The sequence below is a fragment of the Diabrotica virgifera genome, chromosome 4, assembly GCF_917563875.1.
Source record: "Diabrotica virgifera virgifera chromosome 4, PGI_DIABVI_V3a".
Taxonomy (NCBI): Eukaryota; Metazoa; Arthropoda; class Insecta; order Coleoptera; family Chrysomelidae; genus Diabrotica; species Diabrotica virgifera.
The window spans coordinates 172,633,084-172,647,336 of NC_065446.1; the positions used below are offsets into that span (position 1 = coordinate 172,633,084).

A 14,253-nucleotide genomic window follows, 5' to 3' on the forward strand; every position below is an offset into this window, starting at 1 on the left:
GACTAACTATTTTTAAAATGATGATATCATGAAATTATGAATTAGGATGATATTATGAAATGTAAATAAAAAATGGTCAAAAGATGGGGCCTTAAATTACATTTTTTGGCGCATTTTTTTGCTAGTGCAAATTTGTCTAGATATTTTACAGTTAGGTATAGCCTCCCCTATTGTAAAAATCACGAGCCGCCACTTCTGGACAGCTGTTTCCACCGTTTCAGGCTTTTTCAACAGCGCTAGCGTGCACTCCTCTGAATCGAAAAACAGCTCAACCATCAATTTAAGGGGAATTTGAAAGATCATTCAATGCTAAGCTAATGAAAGATCATTCAAATTCCCATTGGGACGCGATCCAGCGACATCTCTTAACAAATTGAAGAGTCTCAGATGCAGAATCCACCATTAAAATGGTAAATACTTATTTAAATCTGAGACTTTTCATGTTGAAAGATCTTTCTGGTACATCCTTAATCTGCGACTTTAACAATTTATAAGACCGCAGACGACGAATATAGAAAACAAAAAGGATTCCTTGCAATCACATTCCGTTTTCACCATTTCCGTTTTCACCAGAAAGAACTTTCAACATGAAAAGTCTCAGATTTAAATAACTATTTACTATTTTAATGGTGGATTCTGCATCTGAGACTCTTCAATTTGTTAAGAGATGTCGCTAGATCGCGTCCCAATGAGAATTTGAATGATCTTTCAAATTCCCCTTAAATTGATGGTTGAGATGTTTTTCGATTCAGATGAGTGCACGCTAGCGCTGTTGAAAAAGCCTGAAACGGTGGAAACAGCTGTCCAGCGATTGTGCATCCCTCTAAATCAAAAACAAGCAAAACCATCATTTACTTTTCTATCTTTACTCAGATTTGAGTACTAGAAAGTTCCTCTTCTGTCCTTTTCCGAGACGAATGAAAACGGAATGTGATTGCAAGGAATCCTTTTTGTTTTCTATATTCGTCGTCTGCGGTCTTATAAATGGTTAAAGTCGCAGATTAAGGATGTACCAGAAAGAACTTTCAACATGAAAAGTCTCAGATTTAATTTACTATTTACCATTTTAATAGTGGATTCTGCATCTGATACTCTTCAATTTGTTAAGAGTATTTTGACTTCTTAGTTTCCCATTCTGTATCCTCCTATTCATTTATAGATCATTTTTTGTGATAATTTTTACTTATCGATTTTTTAAATAAATTTTAATGAACAACTTTTTCAGCTGAAATACATGAACAGCCAACAAAATGCATAGTACTTCAGAGAACTGTACAAGTTAATTGTCAGGTACATTATATCGATTTTGAAGGTCGCTCAGATGGAGAATCCCTTATGAAAATTTTGTCGCAGCTCAAACCTAGAAGAGTAATAGTCGTTAGAGGTGACGAGGAAAATACATCGGTCATAGCAAAACATTGCGAAGGTATAAAAGCCAGAGTTTTTACGCCATCTCGAGGGGAAATTGTTGATGCTACGAGCGAAACACATATTTACCAAGTAAGTGTTTTTGTGTATTTATGTATTTTTAACATAAAAAAATAATACAAATGTCCATTGAGTATCACATACCATTTGAAGGGTTCATGGGAAAAACATGATAAGCGCCAATTTAATAATTTTGAGATTATAAAAAATTTTAATACGTCTAACTGGTCCCTACAAAATGTATAAATTTTGCTGGAAAATAAGCTGTTAAATACCACGATATTGCCTCTTAAAAATATGTATACAGGGAAAGAACTTGATATTCACCAGCCTTCCAGGGAAATAACTTGACAAGTCCATTTGATTGCGTCAACGTTAACATTCATGTTTTATCCATGTCTTCATCTTCAGAGTATTTTTCACAACTCCTCCACAAATAATTATTTTATATTCGAGTGTATTTTGAAAATAATGTTTTTAGTTTGTTACATATTCACTTTAAATATATGAATATCATTTTCTACATAATCATTTATATCAATTTTCATATTAAAATATTTCTGGTTTCCAAAGTTTAGTATTTATTTCAAATCCTATTTTCATTAGTAAACCTAGAAACCATAACTATTCCATGTTAATATAGCAGTTTTCAGTTTAAATAAGTATTTTCAGAGTTTTCTTAAATGGAACACCCTGTATTTTAGTATTATAATGAGATAGTATTTTATGGTATTTTTTTATTTCTTAAGAATTCCCTATACCTAAATGCTTTAATTTGTGAATTATTTGTGATTCTTTATGGCAGGGGAGCCCAAGCGGGGATTTTTGCAGTTACTCGAGCGGGCCAGATTATCATATGGGGAGAAACTTGGTACCCTGTAGATGTACCTCTACCATATATTGGCTCTAAACACAGGGGAGTTCGTTAAGGGGGCCTGAAAAAAAATTTATCCTTAAAAATACTCGAAATTGTCAAATTAAGGTAAGGTACATGCACAATAGTGTATATTTCAAAAATCTGACTATTTGAGAGGGGTGTAAGGAAATGGGCGAGTCAAAATTTTCACAAAAGAAATCGAATATTTCGCGAAATGAACGTCAGATAGAAAAACTAAAAACTACGTTTTCAATATTTTTCAATAATCTATCGAATGATACTAAACGTGACCCCCACGGAGAGGGATGGGGGGTAAATTTAAAATTTTAAATACAAATCCCGCGATATTTCGCAAAATAAACATCAATCGAAAAACTGCAAAATACATTTATTCAATATTTTTGAAAAATCTATCGAATGGTACCAAATACGAGCCCCCATGGAGGTGGGGTGGGGGGTTACTTTAAAATCTTAAATAGGAGCCCCAAATTTTTATTGCAGATTTGGATTCTTTACTTAAAAATAAGCAACTTTTATTCGAAACATTTTTTCGAATTATGGATAGATGGCGCTATAATCGGAAAATACTCGGAAAATAGAGAGACGGCTATTGAAATACTTGGGAAAACGTCAGGAGAGAAGTTTGAGGATAAAGAGACTTGGTGGTGGTCAAATGAAGTACAAGGAAAAATAAAAGAGAAGGGAAAATTATATAAAAAGTGGCAAGAAACCAGATCGGACATAGATCTTCAAAACTATATGGTCGCCAAAAAGGAAGCGAAAGTAGCAGTAGCAAAAGCTAAAGCAGAAGCGTATTGAAACCTATACGATCAACTTGATACCAGGGAAGGCGAAGCAAAGATATATAAAATAGCCAAACAGAGAGCAAAGAAAGCAAGAGATTTTAATCATATTAGATGTATCCGAGATGAAAATAATAAAATACTAATTCACGAAAAGAATGTCAAAAATAGATGGAGAAAGTATTTTGACAGTTTATTAAATGAAGAATTTGACAGACAGGCTGTGGAGTTAGCGGAGACAGTAACAGCAATGGTTACCAGAATAACAAACGAGGAAGTGGCTCAAGCGCTTCAAAAAATAAAGAAAGGAAAAGCAGTCGGACCAGATGATATTCCTGGGGAAGTATGGAGAGCATTGGGAGAGACAGGAATAACTTGGCTAGCAGGTATATTTAATAGAATTATGGAAGTTGGACAAATGCCAGACGAATGGAGAAGCAGAATATTAGTACCTGTCTACAATAACAAGGGAGACGTACAACAATGCACAAACTACAGGGCTATAAAACTACTTAGCCACACCATGAAAATATGGGAGAGAGTAATTGATAGACGGATACGTGAAGAAACCGAAATATCCGATAATCAATTTGGCTTTATGCAGGGCAGATCAACAACAGATGCAATTTTCATTGTAAGGCAACTGATGGAAAAATACAGGAATAAAGAGACCAACGCTCATATGGTATTCATTGATCTTGAGAAAGCATATGATAGAGTTTCTCGAGAGATTCTGTGGTGGGCACTCAATAAGAAAGGAGTCCCTGGCGAATATGTAAAGATTGTGAGAGATATGTATGAGGGAGTAACGACTAGTGTTAGAACAGGTGTGGGAGAGACTGATAAATTTCAGGTGAAAGTAGGATTGCACCAAGGCTCGGTGCTTAGTCCTTATTTATTTTCATTAGTTTTGGACCAGATAACAGCGAAACTACAGGGTAGTATTCCATGGTGCCTAATGTATGCTGATGATGTAGTGTTAATAGGATATAGTGAAAGAGACTTAGAACAAAAACTGGAACAGTGGAGACAAGCTCGGGAGGAAAAAGGTTTAAAACTTAGTAGGACAAAAACAGAGTATTAAAACAGAGTATTTAAAGATAGAGTTACTACAAATAAAATGGTATCTTTGGATGGTGAAATGATTGTGAAAAGCACTAGTAATGGAGAAGTAGACGGAGATGCATGCAGTAGAGTTAGGGCTGGATGGATGCAGTGGAAAGAAGCGAGTGGTGTGTTGTGTGACAGAAAAATTCCAATGAAGCTGAAGGGAAAATTCTATAAAACAGCCATAAGACCGGCTATGATGCACGGAACTGAATGTTGGGCAGTGAAGAAGAAAGAGGAACAACGAACGCATGTGGCGGAAATGAGAATGCTTAGATGGATGAGTGGAGTGACAAAGAAGGATAAAATTAGAAATGAGTATATTAGGGGAAGTCTAGGTGTGGCACCAATTGATACCAAAATGAGAGAGCATAGGTTAAGATGGTTTGGTCATGTTCAACGTCGAGACGTTAATCACCCAATACGAAGAATAGCTGAAGTGCAGATTCCTGGGAGGAGTAGGAGAGGAAGACCAAAGAAGACCTGGGGGGAGACGATAAGGCAGGGCATGTTGGTAAAGGGAATTAACATTGATATGACCCAAGATAGAACTGTGTGGAGAAATGCAATTAGGAAAGTCAACCCCGCATAGGGATAAGGCAAAGAGAATGATGATGGCGCTATAATCGGAAAATGTTGGAAATGGAAAATTAAATAAAAAAATGGAAAGTCCCCACTAAAATGGAAAATTTTACTTAACTTTTTTTGGTTTAAGGACTTAATAATCACAACCTAATAGGTCCCCACGGCGCTTGAGTGATTGCACATTTAGCATACTTTGCGGCCCTCCCTACCATTAAGGGGAACGGAGCAAAATGCAAAATTCTGACGCATGTCAAAATTTTCAATGTGTTTTAAATGTATTCATTTTTTCTAACCCTGAAAAAACTATAAATATTTTTGAACAATGTAAACGCAGAATGTGAAAGATTACATTATTACCGAGGGCCGAAAGTCCCCGAAAACTTCTATGTTTATTTTAAGAAGTTGCAGGGGTGAAAATAAAAGAGAAAATTTAGTGTGATTTTTAATTGCAAATATATCATTCAAAAGAAACTTTTTATTTATTCTAAGGGACTTTCGGCCCTCGGTAATAAAGTAGTCTTTCATTCTGCGTTTAAATTTTTCAAAAATACTTATTAGTTCTCTCAGTTCTTCTCTAAAATACATTAAAAATTTTGATATGTGTCAAAATATTGCATTTTGCTCCATTCCCCTTAAGCCAAACATTAATTGCTACAAAAATTACGTGAGATTTTATTAGGTAGCCGTGAAAATATTCAATCAAAAATAATTTTTCGAAAAATAATACATATTAATCTAGACTGATCCCTAATGTATTAATATTGAATGATATATCAAAATACCTACGTGGTTACGAACATGTTGGTGCGTAAAATATTAATAAAAACATACTATATTCTACCTAGTTGGCTATGACACTAAATTTGCTTAAACATTTGACATTATACTATTTTTATAGGTCCAGTTGCTTTGTTACCATTACTAATATGAATTTTTTCAAGAAAAACTGATTAATATGGTTTTTTTTTCTAGAACTGTATAACAAATATGTGCCGATAGCAATAAGAATTTATCATTAGCAATTTCCTGATAGACGACATCAAAGAAGAGAAACTTTTGAAAGTTAACTAGAACGGTTTCAACGGACTGTACAGTTAGATTACGAGAATGAATAAAATGAATTAAATCTAATCCTTATCGTCACTGAGGCTCTGCATAGTAGTACGACCGTTTTAGTACACTTTCAAACGTTTCTCTTCTTGGTTGTCGTCGTCTATCAGGGAATTGCTGATGAAAAATTCTTATTACTAGTAGCACATTTTTGGTTTTGTGTATGTTTAATATGTTTTTAGTATCATAAAATGGGTTAATGGAACTGTAATATTACTGAAACATTTTTAGGTTAGATTAACAGATGCACTAGTATCACAGTTAAGCTTTCAAAAAGCCAAAGAAGCAGAGGTAGCTTGGATTACAGCGAACGTAGTTCTTAAAGAGAGTCAAGCAGACGCTAAGCGTGTTTATGTGGATGATGAACCAATGGAAGGTAAACTATTTCTTTTGAAATATCTTATGAAAATTCATTTAATCTAACAATAAAACACTGAAAACTTTTGTTTTCAATACTTCTTCTTATTGCGCGTCTCCTTTCGAAGGTTGGCGATCCAAATGGCAATTATAGCTTTGGAAACTGCTGCACGAAAAATTTCTGCGAGTGAGCGGTCAAACCATATTCTCAGGTCCTTCGGCCACGAGATATGGCGTTTTCCATACTTCCACAAAATTTATTATAAATTAATGTTACTACAGCTGTTTCGGCAGAATGACTTTCTCAATTGATATATTTTACTACGCGTCGGCGTCGACTTGCACTTTAAAGCAGGGGTGGGCAAAAGCCGGATGCGGCCCTTTCGCTTACTTTATTCGGCCCGTTGAAAAATCCCGCAAGCAATTTTTTTTAAACTCGTAAATGCAATTTTGTTGAAATCGACAGTGTTAGTGCGACAGTGTTAGTGTGCGTGGTGTTCCTATACATAATAAAATATGTAAATAATAAAGAATATTATAATTCCGAAGAGCTGTAGCTGTTACCCTCTCCCTACTCGAAAGTATGCAACATAGTTTCACAAAGCCAGATTCTACTGACTACATAGAATTGAATGTGCACTTCTCACACTATTTGAGACAGTGATGTTTTGGTTTCAGCCAGGATATTTGTTGTCTCCAAGGAACCCATTTTCCTTCGATTTTATCCTTCACATTCGGCTGCAATAACTCATACTTATTATTTTTAGGTATGTGCCCCAAATATGCTGTCTTTTTCCTTTTAATAGTGGTCAAAAGTAATCTGTCTCTTCCCATTCTGTGCATCACCATTTCGTCCGTAATATGATCTGTTCGTGATATTTTCAACATTCTCCTAAAACGCACTTCTCTAAAGCTTTCCATCTTTCTCATTAAGTCAACATTAACAGCCCACGCTTCGGCACCATAAAGAAGAATATGTAGTTAACATTTAACATAACAGAGAAGGATAACATTTTACTATTAATTTAAGCTTTATTAATTTAACTAATTTTAATAAATTTTACAAAAAATTTAAATTTATTTGATAATTACAATTTTTACATACATTAGATTTAGAATATCGTTTACAAGTGAATGCACTACATTTTGTACATTTCGTAGACGTATACGATTTAGTTTGTTCACTGTAACAATTATTGCAGCATCTACCACGTTTAGAAGGATTTTCGACTTCTTGGCGAGGAACTGGTTGCTTCGGAAACATTCTGAACAGAAACTCGGTTATACCACCTAGAAGTATGCACTATTCACAACAAAGTGCGATAACTAACTAATTGTACGTGAATTTCATGAGACGATGATGGGACTCAATTCTAAATCCTGACCCACTACTTTGTGCCGTGTAATTTGGGTTGCTTATATGAACGTAAATCGGCGAAATGGGCATATAAAGGCCGCGTTCCACCATCAAATAATTTGATCAAACTGGTTTGAGCAAACTGAAAGTGACAGTTAGTGACGTCACATCCTGAGTGTTCATTGTCGATAATAATGAAAAATTTTAATTTTAAATCAAGTACAAACAAGTTAGACAACTCAATACAAAAAATTTTATCAAACTAGACTGATGGTGAGAGCACAGATTTTTAGAATTTCAAAAAAACTGCAATTGTGACGTCACTTTGACGTACTTCCGGAGTTTGCTCAAACTGTTTGATCAAATTATTTGATGGTGAGACGCGGCCTTAATGATTAAAGTTTTGCTGTATTAACCACTTTAAAAATTCACATTGTTAGGCATGAATGAATCAAATTAATATATAGTACCTTTTTTGTAATATGATTAATTTGATGAATATGATATGTAATTTAAAAATGAAACTGAAAAGTTATTGTATGTACTATAAAGAGTGATCTGTAGGTACCTATAACTGTGGCTATGCTTGACTTAAATAAAACAATTAAGTAGATATAAAAAATCACAAATTTTAGTAAAGGGAAAGTATCATAAATAAAAATACCAATGTTGAAACGTACTTAAATAACAAATATTTAAATAATAAAAATGTACCCAAATTCTTGGGTAAATTTTTTTCTTAATCATTCACCTTTTTTGTACATTTCATATTTTTAACTTGGTATCGGAGCTAATGGGCCGTATTTCAAAATTTAAATACTTAATTCTAGGTATTTAAATACTTTAGACTTTAGAGCATTTAAATACCAAGTATTTATTTATAATTATAGAGTATTTAAATACTTATCAGTTAAATACTTACTCTAAAGTCCAAAGTTTTAAGTACTTACAACAAAGTATTTAAATTTTGAAATACTGCCCATCAGCTGTGATACCAAGTTAAAAATATGAAATGTGCAAAAAGAGTGGACGATTAAGAAAAATTGCCCAAAAACTTTCCCAAATTTAATAAAATTTGGGAAAGTTTTTATATATCTAATCATTGTTTTATCAAGCATAATAGCCACAGTGTAGGTAATACAGATCACTCTTTATAGTAATAACTTTTCAGTTTCATTTTTAAATACATCTACAAAAAAGGTACTACATATTTGATTCATTCATGCCTTACAATGTGAATTTTTAAAGTGGTTAATACAGGAAAACTTTATTATGTATATGCCCATTTCGCCGATTCAAGTTCATATAGGCAACCCAAATTACACGGCACAAAGTAGTGAGTCGGACGCTAGACACAACTGATGATGGGTACCCACTGAGGATTAACCAATAAGGGGATTTTAAAAAGATCACGTACATAGCATATCCCGTTAACACTTTACCTGGAAAAATTGAGTTTACGCAGCAAATTACTGCGACTCGTACGGCTTAAGGTTAAAAGAATGATTATTATGAGCTAGGTGAAGTACGTAGTAGAATCTGTTTTAAAGCACTTTTGTGTTCAAAGTTCATAGAGTAGAAGGTATTGGGTTTTTCTGTGGTGGTCGGAAGACTCAATTCAGGGCTTTATTATGCAGCTTATTTTGGTTTAAAATCTTGTTAATTGTTTGTTCGTTGTACACATTGTTTACTGCTATTTGCTTAACAATGTTCAATTCTATCTCAAAGTTATTTTTTGACATGGTAATTTCTGTCAATCTATGTAACATGCTATGGTAGACTATTTTATGTTGTGTAGGATGGAATGATTAAAGTGCAGATACATAGTAAAATACATCACTTCTTCTCTACATCAGAAAGGCACTCTGTCGAAACAGCTGTAGTGATATTAATTTATAATAAATTTTGTGAAAGTATTGAAAACAAAAGTTTTCAGTGTTTTAATCTTTTATAATCTAACTTATACACTAAACATCAAAAATTAACGCACCACCTTAAAAACGGAACATTTTTGATGTCTTTTATTTCCTAAACCTGTTTTTCGATTTTAGTGATTTTTTTAACATGGTATAGCTTTATTCTTCAAGAATATCGATGTAATAATATTGTTGCCAAACAGATAAGTGTCATTGTATACCGGGTGTAACAATGATAGTGTGGTTTTTCCTCACAGTTTCTAACACCCTGTGGAATATTCTAGCGTATATAAAATATTGAAATTAAAACTCAACTGTAACCTTAGTTTTTCTTATCATTTTGCTTTTTGATTCATTCGCTTATGTTGGATATTAAAAAATTTAGGTACTTTAACAACTAGCAATGTTCTCCATCAATACAGGGTGTTTCTAAATGAATACGACAAACTTTAAGGGGTAATTCTGCATGAAACAATAATGATCGTTTGTTTTATAAACATACGTCCTCAAATGCTTCGTTTCCGAGATACGGAATGCTCATTTTTTTTTCTTACAAACTGACGATTTATTTATTGCTCTAAAACCGGTTAAGATATGCAAATTAAATTTGCTATGTTTTAAGAAATAGTTATTGCGCATTTTTTAGCATACAAGTAAGAATTTTATATTCACCATTGGCGTGCATACGGGTAATATGACCGGGTAATATGACCCGTATGCACGCCAATGGTGAATATAAAATTCTTAGTTGTATGTCAAAAAATGTGCAATAATTGTATCTTAAAACCTACCAAATTTCATTTGCATATATCAGCCGGTTTTAGAGCAATAAATAAATCGCCCGAAAAAATTCAATATCCCGTATCTCGGAAACGAAGCATTTGCGAACATATGTTTATAAAGCAAACGATCATTATTTTTTCCTGCAGAATTACCCGTTGAAGTTTGTCGCACTTATTTAGAAACACCCTGTATTGATGAAGAACGTTGCTAGTTGTTAAAGTACCTAACTGTTTTATTATCCAACATAAGCGAATGAATCAAAAAGCAGAATGTTAAGAAAGCCTAAGGCTATAGTTGAGTTTTAATTTCAATATTTTATATATGCCAGAATATTCCACAGGGTGTTCCAAACTTTGAGGAAAAAACACACTATCATTGTTACACCCGGTATACAATGACACTTATCTGTTTAGCAACAATATTATAACATTGATAGTCTTATAGAATAAAGCTATAATATTAAAAAAATCACTAAAATCGGACAACAGGTTTAGGAAATACTAGACATCAAAAATGTCCCATTTAGGTGGTGCGTTAATGTTGATGGTTTGTGTATTTTATATTTCTATTTAATATTTTAGTCGAAGATGTGGACACAAGGATTTTGACGCTGGAACCTGTACTAGAAGGAGATTGTCATGATCCAGTTTTTATAAACGAATTAAAATTATCTGAATTTAAACAAGTTTTAGGAAGGCACAACATTACTTCGGAATTTTCAGGTGGTGTCTTATGGTGTTCCAATGGAACAATAGCTGTGAGGAGGGTAAGTTGAAAAAAAAATAAGAAGGAATAAAACAAATGGGTTACATTTAGTATTACTCGTTTTTTTTAAATAAAACTATTATTTTCACAAATAATGTAATAAGTTACGTTACTAAATAATTTTAAAATGATAAGTAATTATTAGGATTGAGATATTCATCTTGAATTATTTGATTAACTAATTGATTAACCTTTTCACTGCGGCTAGTTATAAAAGTAGTATGGTCTCTGGTACGGCTGTTTCATGCCTGTGCTGATCAATCCGGTTGCCGCAGTCAGTCGATGTAGTACTATGACGTATACATACGGTTCGCGCAGTGTATCAATACAGTGTATTCAGGACTGTATTTGCAATTTTGTAGAAGTAACTGTTAATTTGTTGCTGTTAGATTATTGAAAATTAATAATTGGTCCACGTAACAGACCTTTTTCAACAGTTTCAACATTTTGTTTTTTGAAGATTTTTCCGACTTTTATTAGGAGTGGCAAAACCGGATATATGTTCTGCAATTTTCGGCCCTCATTTGCAATTATTTTTATGGTAAATGCTACACACACAAAATCTTGAAAATGCAGCCCAAAATCTCAGATTATTTACTGTTACATATTATTTTTATTAGATTATTTATCAAATTACCAGTCATACTCTTGTGCTTTTTTCAAAGTCAATAATAGGTTTATCAGCAGCTGTAATTCACACAAATGACTTCTTAAACTAAAATGAAATAAGCTGATAAACACTATCCTACATAAATACGGCCAATCGGAATCCTAAGATTTTACAAGTAAATCCTCCAGAGTGCGTGCCTGTATACAAAGGTGCGGATTTGTACGGCTCCCGCAGTAAAGTATAAAATTTTTAAATGTATTGTAAATTTTGATATATTATGCCTAACTCTCTTCTATAGGCAACTTACAATACGTAAACAATATCTGATTCATACGGTTGCCGCAGCGAATGCCGAAAAACGTTACGCGTATTTAGCCGGTTCCCGTTGTACGGACACGAAATTATTTTACGTATATGTCCGGGTCCCGCAGTGAAAAGGTTAAGGATTAATTAGGAATGAATTTTTCCTAATTTTAGTATTGATAATATGTGTATTAATGTTTCAAAACGATATCAGCTTCTCACACTAAGATTTTTAAACGAAATGTAATATTCAATGTTTTTTTTTGTAATAATACCTTTGGCATTTTTAACTAATACACTATGGTCAACTGATTCCAATGCGAATTCATCTTCAGAAATCACATGCTATGATTTTTTTCTGACAGGTATTCTACGTTAAAGTTGATTTCATGTATGTAATTGAATTACTTAACTTCCAATAAAGTCGTCCCAGGAACGTAACTCAAAAATATTGACAATATCATTTTAAAGTCATCTACTTTAAAATATATACAGTGCACTGGAATAAGTGTTACCCCCCTTATTAACTTATTTATTTTTAGCATATAAGCTAAACGCTCAGACAGGTCGATTTTTAAAATAATCATAGTATATTATAGCATCAATGTTTCGAACTTTACGCGATCCCTCTTCAGGTGACAGACATAACTTTGATTTTTTTAAATAGGAAAGTACATCATGTGACCTTATTTAAAAGCTTTTGAAATACTGATTACAAAAATGTGTATTACTTTAATACTTTTTGACAGCGTAGGCGCAAAATTTCGGTCGAATTATTTTTAAATGCATTAATTTTTTTCGAATCCTAAGAAAACTAATAAGTATTTGTAAAAAATTTAAACGCAGAATGAAATATTACAGTATTATCGATGGTCTAAAGTCTAAAGTCCCTGAGAACTTCTATAATGTTTATTTTAATAAGTCACAGGGGTGAAAAAATGAGAAATTTTAGTCTGATTTTTAATTTCAAATATATCATTCAAAAGAAACTTTTGTTTATTCTAAGCGACTTTCTGCCCTCGGTAATATTGTAATCTGTTATTCTACTTTTAAATTTTTTAAAAATACTTATTAGTTTTCTCATGATTCGAAAAAATAAATACGTTTAAAAAGAATTTAACTGAAATTTTGCGTCTACGCTCTCAGAAAGGATTAAAGTATTATACATTTTTGTAATCAGTATTTCAAAAGCTTCTAAATGAGGTGTCACATGATGGACTTTGCCATTTAAAAAAATCAAATTTATTCCTGTCACCTGAAGAGGGATCGCGTAAAATTCGAAACGTTGATGCTATAATATACAATGAATATTTTTAAAATCGACTTGTCCCAGCGTTTTGCTTATGTGCTAAAAATAAATAAGTTAATAAGGGGGTAACACTTATTCCAGCGTACTGTATACTTCTGAATTATCAATATAAATGAATCAGACAAAATTAAATTATTAGAAGAATTTTTTATTAAGTAACAAAAAAAATTGTTTAATTTATTGATGTTTTCTATTTTGAGAACGATTTCCGAAGTAAATCGAAAACTCAAATAAACTGAATTTTAAAGTAAAATTATGGCTTATTCCCAACAAAAATAGTTAACTTCATTAAAATTAGATTAAATATTGGTGTATTTTGTTTTAGGTGGAGTCTGGAAAGATTATGCTAGAGGGCTGTATATCTGAAGATTATTATAGAGTTAAGGATTTATTGTATGAGCAGTATGCTATATTGTAATTTTTAATTAAAGGAATACATTCTATTATCTTAATACATTATTTATCATCAAAAGTTGCCCTTGTATATAGTGTTGCCCAAATGCAAGACCAAAACGAGACTTGGTTTTGGTCTTGCGCCAGTACACCTGGTCTTGGTTTTGGTATTGCGCTCCCTTACCATTACACATCCTTTTCATAGATTTCAAGCAAGCCTTTGACAGCTTAACAAGACCCGACCTAATAGAAGACATGAAAAACCTAGATATACCAATGAAACTTATAAAACTTACGAATATGACAATGGAACGATCGACTGCAGGAATAATTATAGATAACGGTATCACCAAAAATATGGAAATAGCAAGTGGAGTACGACAAGGCGACTCTCTATCAACGTCACTATTTAATGTCGTTATAGAAGGAACAATAAGAGCTACAAAAATAAAAGGTACAATTATAACATCGACGTCGCAACTTGTGGCGTATGCTGACGACATAGCATTAATTGGCAGAAACCTGAACAGTTTAAGGGAAGAATTTACGA

At 32.9% G+C, this 14,253-nt stretch overlaps 1 protein-coding gene across 1 annotated transcript in view; it reads left to right on the plus strand.

Annotated features, from left to right (window-relative positions):
• The window catches only part of LOC126884016 (probable cleavage and polyadenylation specificity factor subunit 2), a 105,889-nt gene extending 92,127 nt beyond the window's left edge, over window positions 1-13,762 (plus strand). The window contains exons 7-10 of the mRNA XM_050649791.1: window positions 1,226-1,500; window positions 6,142-6,286; window positions 10,905-11,089; window positions 13,636-13,762. Of these exons, the coding sequence (XP_050505748.1) occupies window positions 1,226-1,500; window positions 6,142-6,286; window positions 10,905-11,089; window positions 13,636-13,728 (698 nt within the window). The 3' untranslated portion in view covers window positions 13,729-13,762. The remainder of the gene's footprint in view (window positions 1-1,225; window positions 1,501-6,141; window positions 6,287-10,904; window positions 11,090-13,635) is intronic.
• Window positions 13,763-14,253: the final 491 nt, after the last annotated feature.